Source organism: Perna viridis, chromosome 14 (assembly GCF_037379345.1).
Source record: "Perna viridis isolate PV_CMFRI_1.1 ecotype Kerala chromosome 14, ASM3737934v1, whole genome shotgun sequence".
In the NCBI taxonomy this organism is placed as follows: domain Eukaryota; kingdom Metazoa; phylum Mollusca; class Bivalvia; order Mytilida; family Mytilidae; genus Perna; species Perna viridis.
In genome coordinates, this window is record NC_142458.1 from 21868280 (window position 1) to 21891117 (window position 22838).

Genomic DNA, 22838 nt, shown 5'->3' on the forward strand with positions numbered 1-22838 from the left:
ATCGGAACCGCTAACGGGCCGGAACTTGTATTATGCGACACCGGCACTAGGATCAGCGGAAATTGAAATCAAACAAGGGAGCTCATTGAATTGAAAAAAATATGTAAAATTAAGAGAACTAATATCTACGAAATATATTTATATGAGAACAAGGAAATATATACATAGATATATAAATCCTTTAGAAATAAATTATGTTAGTTATTTCCCGCAAAATAGTTGAACATTTTTACCTCCCTTAGTTTACCTAGTTACATCCGGTACTTGTTTTCAAAAGTGGAAATGGGTATGTATCATAAACAACGTATGTTTCCCTATTGACCTTATTTATTGACACTCATGCTTAACAAGATAATTAACATTTCCTTATAAATCTTTTCATATTTTCTCAACAGATTAACTTCAAAGACAAATCAAAGTTGAACAAGAAAAGTACTAAGGGGCGTTTCACATCATGTTATACTATATAGTATATGTCAGTCAACACTGACAATAGGTTGTCATTTTGAAATTTAAAAAGAAGATAATTACGGAAAGGACAGAAGTTTTTTTAATCTACTTTTAAAGGCTTTGAAATGCAGGATTGAAAAGTGTATGTTCATCAGCAAAATATTGGACATGTACATGTATATTTGTATGTCATTTTAACAGTCTGTACAGTCTAGGATCAATATATCAATCTAAATATAAATGTTGATGTATATATGTTTCGTAATTAAAAAAAAAAGACTTAATTGGAAGAAATCTAAGGTTATCAAAACCATTTTTTTCAATTTTGGTGTTTTTTTTTCTCTTCAATCACTGTTTCAGACATCAATTTTAATTTTTCCCTCGTTAATTATTTACCAACATGCGTATTTTTGAATTTGTCATTCCTGGAGATTGTAGAACTTTAACTTGCTAGTAAAATTATTTCAAATTCTTTAATCAGCCTTTTTTTAGTTATAAATACAACAAATTTACATATGGTTTTAAAACTATTGTCTACACTGTCTATATTAGAAAATTTATATTACTGGTCAAGCAGGCAAGTTTTGCTGAACTGAACTGGCCTGCTGGGAAGTTGCACCATACGTATGTGAAAGTCAAAAAGGAATTTCAGAGGTTTCCATGTGTATTTTTATATATTAATTTGAAGAAGTTTGCCAAGTCGCTGTCTGAACTAACCTGACCATGGCTGGAAGCACTTATGGGGAACAAGATTTAGGACCAGAACAGGATGGGGAAGATATGCTGACTCCAGAAGAACATCTCCTTTTGTATGCTAGAAATGGGGATGTCAAAGGAATCTCAGACCTGTTGGACAAAAGAGACCGAAAACAAATTACCTTAGACATAAATTGTAAAGGTATAAAGATGGTATTGTAATACATTTGTACAGTACTCTTAATAAGTACTAGTCCATATCTAAATTAGTTGCTGCCATTGGCAGAGATGATTCATGATAACAAATGATACTTTTTTAAATGTACAACCATAATTTAAAATAACTATAGTCCTTTCTGCTTACAGGTCTGTATTTTGAGAAAAGCATACAGTAACAGACATTTGCCACTTAAATCTAATAAAATCGAAAAATGTAAATCTTGCAAACTGTCAATTTAATGTTCAATTTATATGAGTGCAGCAGCAATCAAATGGCAAACTACTTCTTGTTTTATGGTCTGTAACTGTTGATCTATTTTGTTGGTTTTTGACAAGCGTTCAATCACCTTCTGTCTGATATTTATGAAGACTGCTACTGAAATAATATACAGTTGTAATATTCTTCATTATAGTCGTAGACATTGCACTGTGAGTTAATACAAAATGTTAAAAAAGACAGGTTCATCTAAAGTATGTGCCTTTGTTCATAAGATGAATTGCAATATACATTCTATTTTTCTATTTTATTTCAGTATTAATTTGAAACTTAAATCTTCCTATATGAATGATCAGCTTTTACAAACCTTATATTTACGTAATATTATCAATGAATATTTATCTATTTATTTTATTAAGTTTGAGATATTTATTATTTATAGTGTTTCATAAGCCTCTAATCACTGGTTGATGTGTGTATAAGGAATGATTATGTAATCAATGCTACATATCATCACGTCATGTATGATATACATACACAAAACAATGTATCAGGCTGCACTTTAAGATAAAATTCTCTCTATCTATACATGTATGTTTTCATATACTTTAGTCATATACACAAAACAATGTATCAGGCTGCACTTTAAGATAAAATTCTATCTATCTATACATGTATGTTTTCATATACTTTAGTCATATTATTTATAGGACCCCTTTCTTTGTGGGGACATAGTGATCATTGATTTAATATTTGTCTTTCATGTATATTCAAATTCTGTATTTTGTTAGGGTTTGAAGTGAGAACATTTTGTTCTGAAAGGGTTAAATGATTTTCATGAGTTATTGTTCTAGAATTTATGAAAAAGAATTGACCAGTACCTCAGAATATTTTTTGCCTATTTTTAAAAGTTATTTGTTAACTTAATTGTCTATTTAATGGCAAGTTAATTACTGTAGAGTTACTGTGTTAGCTTTATAGATACCTCATATTTTATTATGAATTCTAAAAGTGTTGTATGTTTATGATAAATAAAACTAGATAGAATTTACATTAATTTAAGTCAGTAATAAGCTGTCAATTTGAAAACAATTCATAATGTGTTTATTTTTAAACGAGGAAGTAAAAACAAACATATTTGACTTAGTAGATCAGAATGGCTTCTTTATTTCCATAACTTCTTCCATTCAGAAAGAAGTTAATTTTGAGAAAAAACTCGCATTAAATAGATTTCTTAGAAAATGTTCAACTTACCCAGAATATAATGTATCTAATTTTGGTCTGGACAAATTGTGTGTTAAATCATGAAAAACACTCATTTCGTGATCCTCACTGGTGACACTGTCAAGAAATTTTTTAAAGAGGCTCCCCCTTCCCTAAAACTCGACATCCCTCACTGAGTACACACAAAAATATATCTGAACTTGCAGCATTACTGTTTTGACAATTTATACTAAATAATGAAAGTTACTTGCATGAAGTTGAGAAAAAAATAATCAAAGTGAGCCTTAAAATTGTAATAAATCATTTCAGTTCTTGTCAAAACAGTGAATACAAAAACTTGGCAAATCTCCCAAACTGAGAAAATTTTGAGAGGAAAATGTCCTCTTTTTTTATAAATTTCACACCACCTCCAACAACAACAACAACAAATGAAATTTAATTAAAGTGTCACCATCATTTACATTTCATATTACACATCAATAAAAGAACATACAATGTAGTTACTGTAAAATATGCCAGCCGATGAAGGCTTATGGGACTACGAATAAAACAAACCACATGAAGCAAGATAAAAAAATTATATTATATACTAATATGGGGTGGGCATTGCCTATCAGCGAGCACTGTAAGCTTTACCATACATGTACTGTCTGTGCGAGACTCGTAAAAAATAATAAAGGACATTACAAAGAGGGGGCGACCTGGTTGAAAATGTTTGTTTTGCAAGTGCAATATTTTCATTTGTATTTAAGCAGCAAGCAAAATCAGTATTTCTATTTGAAAGTCTGTCTTTTCAATTAATGGGGGAGTTTTTTTTCAATAAATGAGTAACTTGAACAATTTCCCCCACCCCCAAAATTCCAACCCCATACCCCCCTTTCCTCTTGCTCTCAAAATGGTCAATAACTTTACAGCACCTCGCAATACTTTACATATTTTTTTATCCCTTAAGGGCATCTCTAGCAACATCCATTTCAGTTATGGCATGTCAGGTCAATCTATACATGTACATATACCGGAAATATTACAGTTCTCCACGTATGGTGGGAATATTTACACATATCATGTGATGTAAACAAAATTCAGATGACAGCTGCAAATATTCCAAACAAGAAAATGATTGCCTTACCTATCTTAGAAAAGCAATGCTTCGATTTTGATAATATAATCAGAGTTATATTTTTTTCCAAGGTGGGTTAGGTTCTTTACAACAGTAACATTGTAACAGCAGAGATACATATACGTACATCCACATGTTTCCCGAAGTTTTCAGAAACATAACATTGACTTCTTTAAATAAGTAAAACAAATTAGAAAAAGATTTGAAAACTATCAGATCAGATGAATTTATTTTTACTGAAACGTAATCTTAACCTATTTTTTTATTTGTTTGATTGAAGGAAATGATGAATTTTCTCTGTAAGGACAGTCACATTTTGTTACTTCCGGGACATGACTTTTTTTCCTTAGTATATTGGGGAACTTTAAAGGAAATTTAGAAAGTACACGTAATAACCGTAGAGCTCACACCGCTTTGCGGCACTCGCTATAACACTTAAAACATTACACCAAATAGATTTTTAAAAATTTTAACACCAATGCAAGTAAAAAGAGTAATAAAACCAATAGACTGGTTTGATTGTATTCTTTAGGGAACCAAAAAGCCAACAGAGGATGGAGTCCATTACATTTGGCAGCATACTTTGGCCACACAACCGTGGCTAGGTTACTTTTAGAGGTAAATATAAAAATAAAATTTTAGTTGATTTGATTAGTTGCTTTGATTTAAAAAAAAACTATTTTAATTTTGAGAAACTTTTTATGAATAGTGGTCTAAGAAAATAATTTGTACTGTTTCATTAATCCAAAAATGCTGGTTCCCCAAATCTGTTTCTAACTATTCATATAAAACTTCTGAATAAGTTGGCGTACTAATTTTGATACGTCCCATAACGAGTGCAAGTTGAATATTGCAAAATATTAACTCATTTTATTTAATTTCAGCATCATAACAACTGAGCCTTTGCGAGCTTGATATAAAGTTTAAATAAATAATGGGGGTTGATATTTTGCACCACTGAAATTAATTATTAAACCTATTTGTTTATGATTCCTCAGGAATATTTGGCTGCTTGACATTAGCATTGCATGTACAATGTATTTTTATTCTTGTTTTATTTTTTTAGCATGATGCAGATGTGAATATTGTGAATGGTTTAGGTGATACTCCTCTTCACAGGGCAGCTTATACTGGCAGACATGTAAGTAACTAAATGATACATACAGACTAAGAACAGCTTCGTCAAGACAGAAAATATCACAATAAGCCTAATTGGACAAGAGTTATGTTCTGTTGAGGAGTTCAAAACTGATTTAATTCTGTTTTTTGCCGATGCATAATAACTAAAGAAGGTAAATAGGGTAGTGAATTGTACTTTGATTCATTTATTATGACAGTGGGGCTTGATAGGGCAACATATTCTGTTCTGTCAAGACTTGCAAAATTGACATTATTGTATTTATTGACAACCACTGTAATGTTGTCATTGGATATTGCCAATATTTTTAGTATCACAGCAGCAGCCTGACAAAAGAAATATCAGTAAGAACAATGGAAAAGCAAAATGTACAGTTCTGCATAAACTATCTGAGGGGTGTAAAACATATGAAGGACGGAGGAAAGGCATTTTCATTCTTTGTATATGGGTTCTTGTTCTGGTTTCTTGACAAAATATAAAGTTAAATACAAAACATCAATAAAACTTCTATGGGTGGCTCCCCTGTTGATAAAATGCCTTCCTCGTGTACCTCATATCTTTGAATGGAACAGCCCTGAGTCAGACTCACAATAAACAAGGGTTGAAAATGATTGATGTACTCTGTTTCCTTTATCTACTCTATGGACCAAAAGAAATTAGAGATGAAGTGGTCAGGGACCTCCTATATATATATATATGATAATGTAAACTTATAGAAAGGTCTGAAAAATTCCCAACGATGTTAGAACTGTCAAATTTGCTTCATATTTTGGTCGTTCCCTCCGTGGGACTCGAACTTGTACCGCTGTGACATCTATGGCAACACCGCCTGCATTAAGTCCAGCACCCTAGACCACTCGGCCAGCTCGGCTGTATAAAATATAGCTTTCGCTGGCCCGGTCATTCCTCTAAGTAGTACCATACATCGTGTACTAAGTTACGCCCCTAGATTAATGCTACGAGGAGGAATGACCCGGCCAGCGAAAGCTATATTTTATATAGCCTAGCTGGCCGAGTTCGAGTCCCGCGGAGGGAACGACCAAAAATTTACATCGCAAATTTGACAGTTCTAACATCGTTGGGAATTTTTCAGACCTTTCTATACGTTTACATATCTTCCCTGTATCAATTTGATCCGATGGAGTAGTGTAGCGAATAGAGTCATTACATTCTGAGACGTCGTATAATATTGATTTGTTGTGACATGCATCATTAATTTGATCCTCTATCCTACATAATAACATCTAAATGAACTGTCCCGTACTACCATACATAGTATACTAAGTTACAGCCCTAGATTAATCCTACGAGGAGGAATGACGCGGCCAGCGAAAGCTATATTTTTATATAGCCTAGCTGGCCGAGTGGTCTAGGGCACTGGACTCTGTGCAGGTGGTGTTGCCATAGATGTCACAGCGGTACGAGTTCGAGTCCCACGGAGGGAACGACCAAAAATTTACATCGCAAATTTGACAGTTCTAACATCGTTGGGAATTTTTCAGACCTTTCTATACGTTTACACATCTTCCCTGTATCAATTTGATCCGATGGAGCAGTGTAGCGAATAGAGTCGTCACATTCTGAGACGTTGTATACATGTTTTGGGGCCAGTTGCAGCCCGTGCTGTGGTATGAGAGTCGCTCATTGAGTATCAATGGGTGGCCTTAAGGTGACATTTTCATCCCAGTGTGGTTGTTGTCTCTTTGACCTACACACTATACCTATTATCGTTTTACAAGTAGTGAGATAGCTGGGAAATTAAATAGAGTTAGAAATGATCGTTTGAACTTTTAACTCAAATGCTTTGAATATTCCCATGGATTGAAAAGTTACAAATAACAAGTACAGATAACTCCCTCTCACATTGGCAAAGCCTAAAATGGTGCTTACATTTTAAGCACTGTTCATATAGTGAATAGAATGTAGTAAGAGCATTGTGTATTGGGAGGGGGAAATTTCTTGACTTCAAATAAAAAATGATAAATTGTTAATAGTTTTGAGTCAATGAACGGGTTTTGTTAACATTTACTCATATGGATATCAGCCCATTAAAAAACTAGACTTATAGTTATTATATTGACATTCTACAACAGGAGACGGTTACGGTTTTACTACAATACAATGCAGACATTAGTATGTTTAACTCAGAGGGTGATTTACCTGTGGATGTGGCCAGAACTAAGGACATCAGAGAACTTATAGAAGGTATGCAGAAATAGGATAATACATGGGAAAAAGTGGATATACAAAATATGATCATATGTGACAAAGAATGTCAGGGCACAGAGTTTGATCCATCTAAAAGCGTTTTAGCACAAGTATTATGTTTTGGTCTTCCATGATAACCAATTGATTAGTCTAGACTTATTATTCACTTTGACTTATATAAGGATTTTTCAAGAAAAAATGTTCATTTTGCAATGCATTTCACTAGATTTGTCTGGTTCATTTTTGATTGCTTTCATTCAAAATTTTGGATAAACTGCAATCAATGAAAGCCATTACTCAAACAGTCAAACTGGCTATCGAACTCAAAGATTATTGATCAGTGCGGCTATCTTTTATGAATGAATACGAAGATGTTAATAAAATATGTTAAAATACAAAAACAAACTGAGAAGGTACGTTAACTAAACTCTCTTTTACTGGTAAGACATTATCCAGTCTTCTGAAGCTATCGGTCCTTTAATAAGCAAATTTATACCCATTTACAGTATGTCATTACACATTCACATGTGGCTCAAATTTTAATCAGTTAAAGTGTAATTTAATTCAGAAATACTGCACAAAGTAACATCGCTGGAATAATATGCTATGAAAAACAAACCACTCAACTCAGATCTCTGCTGACACTTACATTAAAAATACACGTCTGACCTTCGACTTATCTATGGATTTTTTTTGTCAATTTTGGTCAAAATTGGGCAATTTGACTTATACTCCACATTGACTTGCAGTCCGAAAATACGGTTACTGAATAACTCATTGTTATTTTCCAGGAAATTTTAAATTTTGTGACGGCAAATTGATATTCTAAATCTTCAGTGATTCTGAAGAAAGTAAACCTCTCAAGAGATTTGAAAACAACCATGAAAAGTGTGTAAATCTTGTTTTCAATTTGTATTTACCTGTTGTGGACTGCCAGTTAAATCTTTGTTTATGGTGTACCACCATGTTGTTTGGGGCAAAGTCACATTCGGTAAGGAGAATGTGTAAGACATTCTTCTGGAAAAGTTTAATACATTTCTACGCAGCCAATTTCCAAATCATTATCAGATGAATAAATAAATATAATATTGTATCCATCAACATATTAAAATACAAAACAGCACCTCCACACTTGAGTAATCTACTACTTCTGTAGTGACAAATTTTTTCATTCCGTCGGAATACTTTTTAGCCATTGATAGCTCTGTCCATATTATGGTACTGAAATTACTCTAATGCTACTTATTCTTTTTATGTTCTATTTATTTTCTTTTTTCAGCTGCAGAGAGTTATGAAACAAGAAAGAAACATGAAGAATTTATGACTTCAGTGAGAGAGGGAAAGATAGATAATATACAGGAAATGGTAATTGTAAAACCTTTCTATAAAACATTCAATATAGAACCCGAACGATTATGGTCCCTTTGTTATTTTGGTTATTTTTGTGAAGTGAACTAGGTGCCATAACATAAAATGGGGTTGAGATCAATTATTGAGGTTATATCCCTAACCATCTGGAAATAAAGGGTCCAAAATTGGCGAAAGTTAAATTGATGATTTGTATGATTTGTCTGCAAAAAACTCAAAAGCAGAAGAAATATAATAGTGACAGGTCAGTAATTAAATATAGGGTTCATCCACTCTTAGAAAATACTATGATATAAAGTAGGATTCAGTGGTTGTAATTTTATCAGTTTAATACATTTTTTATATGTATTTAAAAATTAAATGACAAGATTAAATTTTAAAGTACCCACTATTTAAGTAGCTGTCTTTGTAAGAATCATGCAAAATCTGAAAAATGTGATACACCCCAAAAAAAGGCTACATATTTTTATTTTTGTTATTAAGTTGTTTTATGGGTCTATATTATGAAATGTGTAATTAATCATTCAAATCTGCCTGCTCTTAGAAGATAATCCACTCTGAAAATCCAGTAGATTCTATTGTATTTGAGTACAATTTATAGAGTTATCTCCCTTAATTTTGAAATCTACAGTGCATTCTGTAGAATTTTTATCTCCTAAGAACATGGGTTATATGAAAAACTACATGTTACTTTCTGTTTACTTTGACATTTCAAACAAAATATCAAAAATAACAATATGTAGGCTTTTTACCCATGAATCACATTTTGCATGATCCTTAGGTGGAGTACTACTTAAGACAATATATTATAAAACTCAATAAAGCATGGATATATGTGTCCATCTGTACGTCTGTTACACTTTCTCTAACAGACTTCTCAGCTACTACTATAGGGAATGCTTAGGTGTTTGGTATATTGCTTTTGCTTGATGACTGGTACAGTGTAGCCTTTTTCCAGGTGTCATATGAAATCTGAATTCAATAGATTTTTACAGTTCATTTTATTGTTCTATTTTCCAAACTGTTCTAGATAAGAGAGAGGGTACTTAATGTTTGTTCCAAGCTAGAAGTCTGTAGTCCAGTGGTTGTCGTTGTTTTTTATGTTCTTAGTTATTCATTTTACATTTTTTGTATGGATTAGGTCGATTTTTGTCTTTTATGAATAGTTTCACTTCATTTATTTTGGGACCTTTTACAGCTTGCTTTATGGTATGGGTTTTGTCCATCATTGAAGACCATGTGGTGACCTGTAGAAGTTTAATTGTTTGTTGCTTAGCCTTTGGTTAATGACTGTCTCATTGGCAATTATACCTCATTTCCTATTTTCATATTTATACAAAATTCATGTGAAGATTTCTCATGAAATTTGTGTGAAGGTTTTATACACATGACCATGTGAGATATATCACAAAGGGGTAGATTACTTAACACTAGTTCTAGGTTTTATCAATTTGTCAAAAATTCAACTTACTCTCTGAAATTTCCTATTTGCAATTTTTTTAGCTGAAATTATATTTTAATCCTATTATACAGAAAATACTGTCTGTAACGATACAGAAGGCTATTTTTGAGTAAAAATATCAAAAATGTTGACAAATGTGCTATATATTTTCTATACAAAATTGTGTCATAAAATAAGCTATTTCACCACATATTGGCTAAATTTTCTGGCTTTTTTTTATTTTCATCTTCAATGTTTGGGCAACACATGCATGAACTGTAGTAAAACTTTGATTTTAATGAAGACATGTACTCAACTAGTAAAATATACTGTTGGACACTTAATTTTTTCAGGGTCATGATTTTGATATTTTCTGAACATACCACTTTTATTTGCTCATTTGATGAAAATCATTTGAAATACATTTGTCTGGGTATAATTGTTGTTCTTTCTAAATGTACATAAAAAATATATTTCAACATGTGATATTTATACACATGTATATTTTCTTCAGTCCTAAACACATGTTGTTCATATGTTTCACATGTTGATCCCTGAAAACATGTTACAGTAATGAAGTGAATAAAAAATAAAAATTTGAATTTTATGTAATACTTTATAGATGAGAAGTAAGAAGCCACCAGACATTAACCAGACAGATGCATTTGGTAATACAGCATTACACATCGCTGCACAAGCCAATCAGAAGGAAGTTGCTGTCTTACTGTTACAAATTGGTGCTAATGTGCAAGCAAAGAATGCTAAAGGTGTGTTGGTATAGTTGGCATTTGGTTGATAACTATACATTAGGGCATTTTGATGAAAAATAATGTACTACTTTCATCTCAAAGTTATTGTGTGTACAACCTTTGCATGGTATAAACTGCCCATTCACACCATACACCATCCCTTATTCCCAATCCCCCCTAATTACCATAGAACTTATAGCATTTTTTTTAAATTAAATAACTACATCATCAGTTTTAATTTTTATCAGCTATAACTTTAGATTTTTAAATTCTTCAACATTGGAACTGTTGTTTTAAATTAAAATGAATATACCTTTTGATTAAAAAAAAAGCTTTCTAAACTTTGTGTTCCATCTTCTCCAGTCAAAATTCCCATTCTCCATCTCATATACATACACCAAAGAATTAGAATTTTACCCCATACCAGTACTGTAACTCATGTGAACGCTGAAAAATATTAAACATTCCAAAAAAAATTGTGGTAATTAATTATCTTGTTTGTTTGTTTGACCAATATTTTTGAAAATATTAGTATCAACTGTTGCCATTAAAACCTAGTCAATATTTTACTCCTGTATATCTATAGTTCTTGTGTAAATGATACATTATGGTACAACCACTTCCATTCTTCTGTCTGTCTATCCTTCCGTCCTCACATTGTTTAATGACTCAAGAATGGTTTCTTGAGTTTTAATCATTTTGGAACAATATATATGGTCAGAGAAGCTAAGATGTTCCAGGTATATTTTTGGATGTTTTCTAATTATACCCTCACTCAGCAAGTTGGTGGTATATTGAAATCACCTTGTCATATCATTTGTCTATTTGTTAGTTTGTCTTTGCTTCCATCCATCGTTCCATTTGTCCAAATTTGCAAGTTTTTTTAAACTCCCAATGGAAAGATTTTATGTGACTTGATATAGATGGGCATATGTCGTATGAGGTTTTGGTTGCTATTTGATATCATCTTGTTTTGTGAGACTGCCATTTTTCAATGTATGGAATGATGTAGGAAATTTAAAAAGAATGCCTTATTGGTGGGGTATGTGTGCAACTTTAAAACTTTTATAAAAAAGGAGGGGCATTTCATGTGTTTTAGGGGAGCTGTTTATTTTCTAGTAATAAATGGAAAGTTGCAATTTTTTATTATTCTTTTTTACAGATCAGACGGCTGTAGACTTTGCCTATAATACACCAATGAAACAACTTTTGGCAGTGTCTCCGGTGAAAGATATACCTAAACAACCTCATCACTGGGAGGGCATTCTACTTAAAGTATAGTTATTAGTTGCAAAGGTTTTCACCATTATGGATTGTCGACATTTTCTTCAATTTTTTGACTGCCAATTACACTCTACATATTGTGAACCTCTTTATAGTACCTATAGCAATTTATTTATTTTTTTTTATTTTATGGATCCTGTTCATAAAATACCGTTGAAATATTAAATGTCATAAAATACAGTAAATATGTCTATAGTTGAATTGAGTAAATGAAATGTAATGAGATTGAATTAAAAAAAATATTTGTAAAATTGTATCATTTTATGAAAAGGATGTGGAATTTTATTGTTATCAATAATACTATAGTCTTCTTTTTTTTAATTATTTTTGGTTCAACTCACATGTGCTAAATTTTGCCTAATTAATCAAAAATTGGTGTTGATTTTTTTCCCCATCCTCCTACTTATGGATTTTCTTCCAAGAAAATTTAACTGAAATACATTAAGTTTGACCTGAAGTTGATCTGTACAAATTAACAATTACATTTATGTAACTTTTTGCACAAAGTAGTCACTGCAACTAAGAAAATATATTTAGTTTATTATAATGAACATGTACATTGTATAATGAAAAAATGATATATTTCTTACAGAAGTCTCGTTTCCTTGGATACCAAGCAGTATGGGTAGTTATAGAGAGAGGTGTTTTCTCTTACTTTAAAAACAGGTAATGATCAGCTTTAATTGTACTGTGAAAGTACTTTTATTGTGTGCAGAAGTTTTGGGTTTGTTAATTGGTACATGGGTTTTTCAAATGAATTTCTTCAGGGAATCAATTGAAATTTTACATTTTACAAAAAATATATTGGTAATTATACCCCCAGTCACAAAAAATTAGAAGACTTTGGTTATCAGTAGATACTATTTACTTTGAATATTATGTCCCAACTGAAGGGGTAAGTGGTATATTGGAATCACCTTGTCATACGTCCATTCTGCCCATCTGTCTGAAATTTGTCGCAACTATCTCAGATTGATTTCAAATAAGTTCGTGTCTTCATATAGATAAGTGTAAGTGATCTTGGTTGCTGAATTACATCAATTTCTTGTATGAGTGGGGGTATATGTTGTAAATTTTATGACAATATTATTATCATATTATTGTGTTTTCAGAGGAGATGCCAGTAGTGGAGTAAAGAGAAAAGGAATGAAATATTTAGACGATGCTAAAGTGATGGTAGGTTGCTTTGTTATTTTTTTGAAAATGTTAATTTAATAGATAGGTCAGTTGTTTTATTTTTGGTATCTCCTTCATAAGATAGGATCATGGTGTTGTAATTATTTCTCCAAGATTATTCCCATTTGTGGAAAGAGAAATTTGTCCACATTTTCAAAGCTTTTATTGGACAGGTTTGTTTCATGTATTTAGCGTCACCACTGTGAATTATATATATTTTTATAGCCCTCATTTACTAAGTGGGGTATATAGTCATAGAGTTGTCTGTCTTTCAGAGTGTACTTCCTTCCTTCCATTCATCCATTATGCAGACGGTTATTCATCTCTTATCTATTACTCCTCCTACACCCTTGAATGGTATTAAATATAACATTCACAGAATCTTTATTACTTACTTTCTTTGTGCATCTTTTAGATTTTGATCAATTATCTATTTGAAGGTCAAAAGATTCTTGTTATCAAATGGGGGAGTGGGGGTATCTATTCAGCAAGCATTTCTCAGTTTTTCTTGTACAATATTTCATTTGTTTTGCATACCTTACTCCCTGCTTAATCATGTAATGATAACTTCAGAGGAGGTAGACCTAGGGTAAGGGACACAACTCCTGAACTCATTGATATGTTTGTATTATATTCAGTTCCACCAAAGCCTATCAATCTTTCATTTGAAGCAGAATGATATCAGTCCAAATTACATTAATGCTTCAATAAGATTGATGTAAAATACTGAATGCAAACATTACAGTGATTGGTAAGAGTAGTGTCCCTTACCTTTGGTCTACCTCCTTTAAACAAGCCAGGTTTTTCATGGAATGACATTGTGTTAAAGGTCCTTTTAATATTATAGTCTAAAGATTGTTTACTCCATTGGCCCTGTATTTCATGATGTAATATGTCTGCAAATTTGCAGAATTTTACTGTTACAAATTGTATTTCACTTATTATTTTTATTACTGTAAATGTAATTTCAACTTTTCTGTTGTTCATGGCTGATTAATATTTACAGGGCAAACGTTCTCAACCCACATTTTTTATTGTCCGAAGGATAGTACAATTTCATTATCCCTCTGTTTTCTTGTCGATTCAACTCTGTTCATTTAAGAATAGAACTTACTCTGTTCAGTTATTGAATAGAACTTAAAAATCTTATTAATTTTACCTTAATAGAATAATGAGAGATAATCATAATGGTACATTAAATCATATAAGTATTATTATCTCATAAAACTTGAATTTGTGGATGGATTCCTCAATTTGGATTACTGTAATCAATTCCTGTACCCCAATTTTTATTCCAGGGTAGAGATACTGAACCCAGTGAATTTGTCATTAGATATTCTGATGGTACTCAGCACACTTACAGCTTCCCTCCAAAGACATTTGATATGGTTATAAGACAGGTTAGTTTTTATACCCAGCCTATGATGATACAAAGTGGCAATGTATTATAAATACCCTTTTGTAAATGTGTCCATCCATCTGTCCATCCCCTGAAAGTTTTCAGATGATAAAGGATGAGGATACACTTAGGGGTGTTTTTGGCCCCTTACTAGACTGAAATCTAAACATGGGAATAGAATGTTACCTATCTGCATTTGCATTAAGGACTTGATGTAGTGCAATGACATTACCATAAAAGATGATTTTAGATAGTTTCTATTAAGTTATAACAAATCACACATATTTAAAAACTCAATTCTTTTAAAAAATAGCTAAAATTTGATACAAAAGTGATAATTTTTCACATATGTGATGCCTGTGCAAATGTCGACCCACAAAGTCTTTAGGAATTTAAATGAAATAAACAAAGATGCTTCAGAGTATTAAGTTGTAACATAGGTCTACATTGGTGCAGATACTTGTATTTCATGTGGAATAGGTAATTCCTTCCCGGTTTTGTTGAATTTAAGAAAATAGGCTATTTTGACCAGTGATTAGGACTTAAATGTGCAGTACAGATAAGTTATAAATGTAGGCAATTAAATCTTAGGTTTTACACTTTTGTTCAGTAAGTAAAAGTTTGCTGTCACTCAAACATCAATTTTCATGAAAAAAAGGGGGCCAATTTGACCCACAAATATACCTCAACATTTAGAAGTTATTGAAGGATCTTTTTCAAACTTATCAATTTAGCATTTTACAATACAGACCAAGACTAAATTTCAGTTTGGTAGGATTATTTACACAAAAGTTATGGTCAGTTTAACTTGTTTTTCCCCAAAAAAAATTTTGAATGTGGAGGGGTATCATATAATAGCCATTTAGTGCCCTATTTTCGACAGTTGAGCTCCATCCTGCATAATATGGCATGTTTAACTGATATTAAAACTACATTTTTTCTCATCTGGGCTAATCTGACACCTGAATATATATATATGATGGAATCCTCTAAACTATTAATTCAGATATTATTGTGGGTACGTGTTATTGCAATTGTATTACAAGTAATGAGATTTGTGAACAATCCTGCATTAATTCTGAAATTCTAAAATTGTGATTTTTAATTATATTGAGTTAATTTAAGTCATTCAGTTTTAATTGCATGTTTTTATTCACTTTCATTCTTTATATATGGTCAGGTGTTCAGGTTTCTTGACCAAATATATAATTAAATAGCATCTATAGAACTTCCGTGGTAAATGCGTGCCTTCCTTGGGTACTTTATATCCTTTAATGGAAGAGCCTCAGTAATCTGTTCATTGTATTTAAAAAATTGATGTATTTGGAAAAAAAAAATGTTACACTTTCTAGTTAAATTCAGATATTGCTTGTAGTATTAAGATAGTTCTTTGACTATATTTATAGAAATTATTTAACATTATGGAGGAGCATATAGCATTCAGTACACATTATACAAACCAGGGTAAACAGCATGACAATGGTGAAGATATTCTGTCAATGAGGTCATTAGAAGATCACGTAAAAGTAAGCAATATACTGGTACATGATGAGTACTTACCCGCATACTTCCCTTTCGGTCATAGTATAGTTGATGACTTACCATGAGGTAGTGCTATACGGTTAGTTCATTTCTGAAAATTTGGAATCATTTTGTTGAATTAAACATACCAATAGGGTCTGTAAGTCTCGTTCTAGTTTCCTTTCCAGAATTTCCAATGTATAACGTCTTAAAATCCAATGACTGATCTGCATTTTATTGTTTACTTCTAGGATGTTGAATGGCTGCATAACAATGCAAATCTAGCATTTTATCTCTTAACATTTTTATCATGTCATTTTTTATTAGTATTTTTACACAAAAAGAAGTTTTTCTTTCAATACTGAACTCAATGGTATGTTAATGATGAATTTGCATGCATTTGAACAGTAGACGAGACCTATTCTCATGAAACCACAGAGTTACGTGACGAGACTTACATACCCTATGACAGTAAAGCTCTGCGCTGAATGAAAAGGATGTAATTTCCAGTCCGGATTCGGTGATATTCCGGATGACACAGAGCGGTAGAAAAGATGACCCCGGAGCAAATTTGTACTTTGGGCAATACTATTCTGCGTCCTGAACAGTAGACGAGACCTATTCTCATGAAACCGTGGAGACACCCTATTATTCCTTTTAATCACTTCAAGAAAACTCCACTTTCTGTTTAAATGACCTTCCTTATCAGCCAGTCAGATTCCACTGAACATTCGCCGAAATTAGAAATACCCAAAACATTTTTGTATACTTTTTGAATCTAAATGACAAGATTTTACACCTGCCAAGTAACCTAAATAAGTGATATTGTCCTCACACATGTGTTTTGATTTATTTTGATTTGAATAGGACTTGTTTCTTCTTTTTTTGTTTTGTTTAAAGAAGCAGTCTATGTGTTGCATCAAATGCCAACCTTTCCGAAGCATAATTTTGTTATGGTGTAAGTAAAATTGGATTATACATGCTCGTATATATATGGCAGAAATAAGACCCTCTTCGACATTGATGTGTATCAAAGTTTTACCATTACAGTTGTCTAAAAATTCATTTATAATTAGTGTAATATACCAGTAAGACTTTTAACTTGTTCATGCATGCTTGAAATAACAATTTGCAAACTCAGTTCCTCCATAGTTTTATATGAATTTCATATTTGGTTTTGTATTAAAAGACAGCTGAGGCTAATCACATGTTACTTGTGAAGAAAGTTAACAAGATGTTTGAGGATGCTGGTAAAGCAAAAACAGATTCTACTGGATCAGGTGAATATATATTGCATAAAAACTCATGCTGAATAGAAAATTTAGTTACTCAAGTAGTTTATGATGCTCAGTCAAGTGTGCCACATGTGAGAATCATATGGTTTGCAGCATATAATTATAGATTTAATTGAGCTTGATAGGATAATCATATGTTTCAGTTTATTTATGATCATTGCATTACATGTTTTATCATATGATAATCATTTGTTTTTCACAAATATTAACATACGGGAACCATATGATAATCATATGATTCATATATAAAATGTCATATGATTATCATATGTATTGAGGCCATATGATAATCATATGAATTGAAGGCCATATGATTATCATATGAATTGAGGGTCATATGATTATCATATGAATCATGCAGGATATGATTACTGTATGAATTGAGTGCCATATGATTATCATATGAATCATGCAGGATATGATTACTGTATGAATTGAGTGCCATATGATTATCATATGTATTGAGGCCATATGATTATCATATGAATTGAGGGTCATATGATTATCATATGAATCATGCAGGATATGATTACTGTATGAATTGAGTGCCATATGATTATCATATGAATCGAGTGCCATATGATTATCATATGAATCAAGGGCTAAATGATTATATGTGACTCGTTTTGCTGTGTAGGTAGATCATCTGAAGTAGTGAACACTACCACATTGCCTGTTTTCTGTGTATATATTATACATGTACATACATTTTTAATTTTAAATATTTCCTTGGAAAACACTAATTGCATTGTGCAAATCATGTGCATCCATTACATGAGGATTTTTTTTTTTATCAATTTCATTTACCAAAAATATAATCTATGAGAAAATGATCAATAATGATATGTAAACTTTTGCAGGAGGTATAGCAGGAGTGATGGATGATGTTGAAGATGTAATGACACTATCAACAAAAATGACTGTAGCATTCAAACAATGTCTGACACAGTTTCAGAAGCAAGAAGAGGTCAGTCTATGTACATATAATATCTGAAGATCATATTAGATATAACTTTATATTTAGTCAGACAGCTTGGCAAAGTAGGGTATATAGTGATCATATGTTTGGTTAGCCGTCTGTCAGTCTGTTACACCTGGTTTCCTGATAAAATCACAGAATTGCTTAACAAAACATTTTTCAGATTTTAAATTTATGCTTTTAGTAATGAAATACTGGTAAAGTTTGATAATGGCATGTTTAAGGAGTTGTGTACATTTGTCACTTCAAAACTTTTTTTATTTGTAGGGTGGGGTGTTCGTGGGGTGCCTAGTTTAATCATGAGATAATTTTCTCCATTTTTAAATTGTTGAATTATCAACTGGGTTCAGTATACTTATAGCCAGAAAAACCATCAATGTCTAGTTTGTACGTGTACATGGGAGAATCATGGCAGTGTCATTCTTGTTTACTTGATAAACGCAATTGAGAATCACACCAGTCTAGGAAACATAAGCTAGCTTCAATGATTAAGTACAAATTGAATCTTAGCTTTTTCAAGAATGGGAGGGCCAAAACATGGCACCAGAATTTTTTTACGAAAATTATGTTTATACATACCGGACAATTCAACCCAAAGACATGTCGGACCATGACAACTCAAAGTTTCGTACCAAAGCTGGACATTTCAACCCATACATATTTCAGACCATGACAATAGGAGAATGCAAAAAGACAATAAAAATGGTATATCATAACACATTTTACCTTTTTGGAAGTTTAATAATGACAGGGCTGACAAAAATAATGAAAGGACTTAGGCGTTTCTTCTGGAACGTTTAAGGTTTTACCCTCCTCATATTACTGTATAGATTAGATAACAATGAGAGTTCTTGGTGGGCCATTTCAAGGTCATTGTAGTCATATTGGAAAGGTGATAGATTTTTGAAATGAAGAAAAATGTGAGAGAAATATGAGAAAGCAATACAGATGTAGATTGATTGCTTGGAAATACATCTTTGTTTTACCATAGTTTGTGCTTAACTTGTCTGTGAAGGAGGTCATTCATTTTTTAAAACTTGTGAATTTCATAGGCGTTTTATTATTATTTCAATGTGTCCAAATATACAACAATTGACAAACAAGAGCTTATCTTAATTTGTTTTAATTAGACTAATTTGCCTAAAAGATATGGTACAACTATAAAAATGACAATCATAAAAACTGAACTTATATTTAATTCTGGGTTCAAATGTAGCAGGCAACTCATTTTAATTCCTTCAGTTATCTCCCTTGATTAATAGAAATATTTTTTTATATCATACCTTCTAAAAAATACAACTGTCTCAAATTTTAGTTGAAATTGAATGATATTAATTTCTTGTAACAGGTGCTTACAAAATCTCTGTTTTCCAAAAAATAAATTATTTGTACAGAATTGTGCTATTGCAAAATATTTCATTTTTTTCTGCTAAGAGAAATAGTTGTCTCCCATTAGAAACATTTTATTAATATTTTGGCTACAGAGTTACAAATTTGTTCTATTTTTATATCTTAAATGACCCTATAATCACCCATTGAGGATTATTTGGTGATGGGTATAAAATTTAAATATAAATAAAGTAAACATCTTAGAAGTGGGGTAAGTTGATGGTTAAACCCAAAGGTAATATTTGTCTCATAGAGTTTTGGCACTACGTCAAAAGTTAATCAGTCTGTTTGTCAGTCCCTTCGTTACATGTTTCTCCTTTTCTTTAACAATGTAGATAAAATTATATGTTGTATTTAGCATGGGGTATAGCATCGAGACTGGTTTTCAGTCTGTCCCCTGAGGGTTTCTAGATGATTACTTGAGAACACAACAGATCAATGTATATTTTGCACTTTGCACAGTTGTATAATACCATAAAATACAGATTAAGTTAAATTTGCAGCTAAATCCAAAGTGCAGTTTTCAATATAGGCTGTTATGAAAATTTATCCATCTCCCTTTTTTTATCATAATGTAGAAGCATATCACTTAATGTTCCACCACTGCCCAATTTTTTTGTTAATTGTGGATCTCAACTATGGATTATTCGGTAAAACAACTCATGCAATGTTCTCTTTATTTTGAATGATTGTACTCATTTTGAAGACTTCAGATATATAATAGAGATTTTTGATGACCTTATATATCCTTATGGATTTAGCATGGACATCTTAGTACTAATATGGATAGAGGGTCAGCAATGCTTTTATATGTAAATGCTCTGAAACTTGAATGTATTAAAATCATTCTGTCCAAAATGGCATATATCAGATATGATGCATGCAGTCAGGAAGTAACTGAACTTATTACCCAAACACGAAGATGCATTATAGAAAGTCTAGCATATTTCCATTGATCGATACATCTAAGTGATATAACAACACAGCAATGCATTTCTGTAGTCCAAGCTAATTTGAGTACAAATAGCTTCATCCCTCATAGGCAAAGCCTAAAACAATTATGTGTTGGTTCAGACTTTGGTTTTTCAGATATTTAACAAAAAAGCTAAGTCTAAGTTTGTCCCATTTTAAAACATGTCTGGTGTCAAACTGACCTGCTATGTAAACTCAGTCTTTTCAGAAGCTGGGATTGCAGGCTTAACGTAGTATTACCCAAGAGTTACCTCCCATTTCGTTATTTGTTTTCAGTGAAAAAAAATTGTTTAATTGGTTTCATTTTCAAAAAAATATTTTCTGACAGGTACGAAAATTACTATGCCATGAAAAATGTTCATAATAGGCAACTATAGAAAAGCAGTGAGTACATAATTTAGAGCTGTCAAATTATTAAAAAAAAAATTAAACCATATCTTGCCCATTTTCTCTTATTTAATATTGTGCATATATGGCAATAAAACAATGATACAATGAAGTTTCCATGATTTATTTCCATTGTGATAGTCCAGGACTAGTTTCTTCAGATTTATGAATTTTGAATAGACATATCCTATGTGTTGCACAAATAGTGACTTCATGGAGTTGTCATGATATCTGTAAAATTGGGTAAAAATTATCTATGATGTTGCTAAAAAGACTGTCAAATGTCTATGACATCATGGTCATGTGTTTATCACTTTTTTTTTTACCATGGCTGTGGTCTAAAGAGCTTTGAAACATGTCATATTAGAATTTTGGCATATTTCAATGGACTGTCTGAAAACACCATAATAAATTATGCAGAATATTTGCTTTGGTGCACTACTTGGCATCTGCCAAAATTGTTACCAAGATTTTTAGTATACATATTTGCCTCAAAATTGCAAACTTTTACACTTGCCATATTAACCTGCCATACTATACAAACATGTCTGACATTTAACTTTACCAGTATTTTGATAGTTTGGAATATGATACAGTTAATGGTCTTCCATTGGGATTCTTTGAGGATGGGTTGTATGGCTGCATTTATTGATTTCCATTCGTACATTTCCTGCAGGTGACATTGATTTTTTCATGTCCAATATCAGTTTTAAGATTCTTATAGTTGTATATTTTATTTCTTTAAAAAAATGAGTTCATTGTCTCTAAAAGTTCTTTTCTAAATGCCTGGAGATATCATATATTCTTTTATCCAAGTTTATTGCATCTGAATACAAAGGAAATACAGTCTTGATGTAGGCATTATAATAGGTAATAAGGGGTGGTGTTTCCTGTCACATTTTTTTACAATAATATTTTAAGTATTTCAAAAAAGGCAAACTGAAAATAAATTGCAAAAATGAATGAAAAAGGCTGGCATTCTTCTTTCCTTAGGTAGGTTTGTATTTATTTGCCCTCAACACATGTCAGTGTGAACACCTAAAAATACTGTCTGTCTGACAAAGTGTTATAGAAGCACTGTCTGTCTGACAAAGGTTTATAGAAATACTGTCTATCTGACAAAGTGTTATAGAAATACTGCCTGTCTGACAAAGTGTTATAGAAATACTGTCTGTCTGACAAAGTGTTATAGAAATACTGTCTGTCTGACAAAGGTTTATAGAAATACTGTCTGTCTGACAAAGTGTTATAGAAATACTGTCTGTCTGACAATGTGTTATAGAAATACTGTCTGTCTGACAAAGTGTTATAGAAATACTGTATGTCTGACAAAGGTTTATAGAAATACTGTCTATCTGACAAAGTGTTATAGAAATACTGTCTATCTGACAAAGTGTTATAGAAATACTGTCTGTCTGACAAAGTGTGATAGAAATACTGTCTGTCTGACAAAGTGTTATAGAAATACTGTCCATCTGAAAAAAGTGTTATGTGATCTTGTGCCTTGTTTCAACTAAGGATTTTGATAAAAGTCATGAATGACTTTTGATGACATCTAATCACATGAGGAACTCTTTGCAGAGTTAATGCCCTTTGATGACCAGGC

The 22838-nt window shown here is 31.8% G+C and overlaps 1 protein-coding gene across 1 annotated transcript in view; it reads left to right on the forward strand.

The window, feature by feature from the left end:
* Positions 1-209: 209 nt before the first annotated feature.
* The window catches only part of LOC148598639 (oxysterol-binding protein-related protein 1-like), a 75064-nt gene continuing 52435 nt past the window's right edge, over positions 210-22838 (forward strand). The window contains exons 1-14 of the mRNA XM_088562135.1: positions 210-286; positions 1139-1348; positions 4459-4544; positions 4993-5067; positions 7158-7269; positions 8552-8637; positions 10704-10848; positions 11993-12105; positions 12707-12780; positions 13227-13290; positions 14589-14690; positions 16096-16215; positions 17400-17490; positions 18366-18472. Of these exons, the coding sequence (XP_088418261.1) occupies positions 1174-1348; positions 4459-4544; positions 4993-5067; positions 7158-7269; positions 8552-8637; positions 10704-10848; positions 11993-12105; positions 12707-12780; positions 13227-13290; positions 14589-14690; positions 16096-16215; positions 17400-17490; positions 18366-18472 (1350 nt within the window). The 5' untranslated portion in view covers positions 210-286; positions 1139-1173. The remainder of the gene's footprint in view (positions 287-1138; positions 1349-4458; positions 4545-4992; positions 5068-7157; positions 7270-8551; positions 8638-10703; positions 10849-11992; positions 12106-12706; positions 12781-13226; positions 13291-14588; positions 14691-16095; positions 16216-17399; positions 17491-18365; positions 18473-22838) is intronic.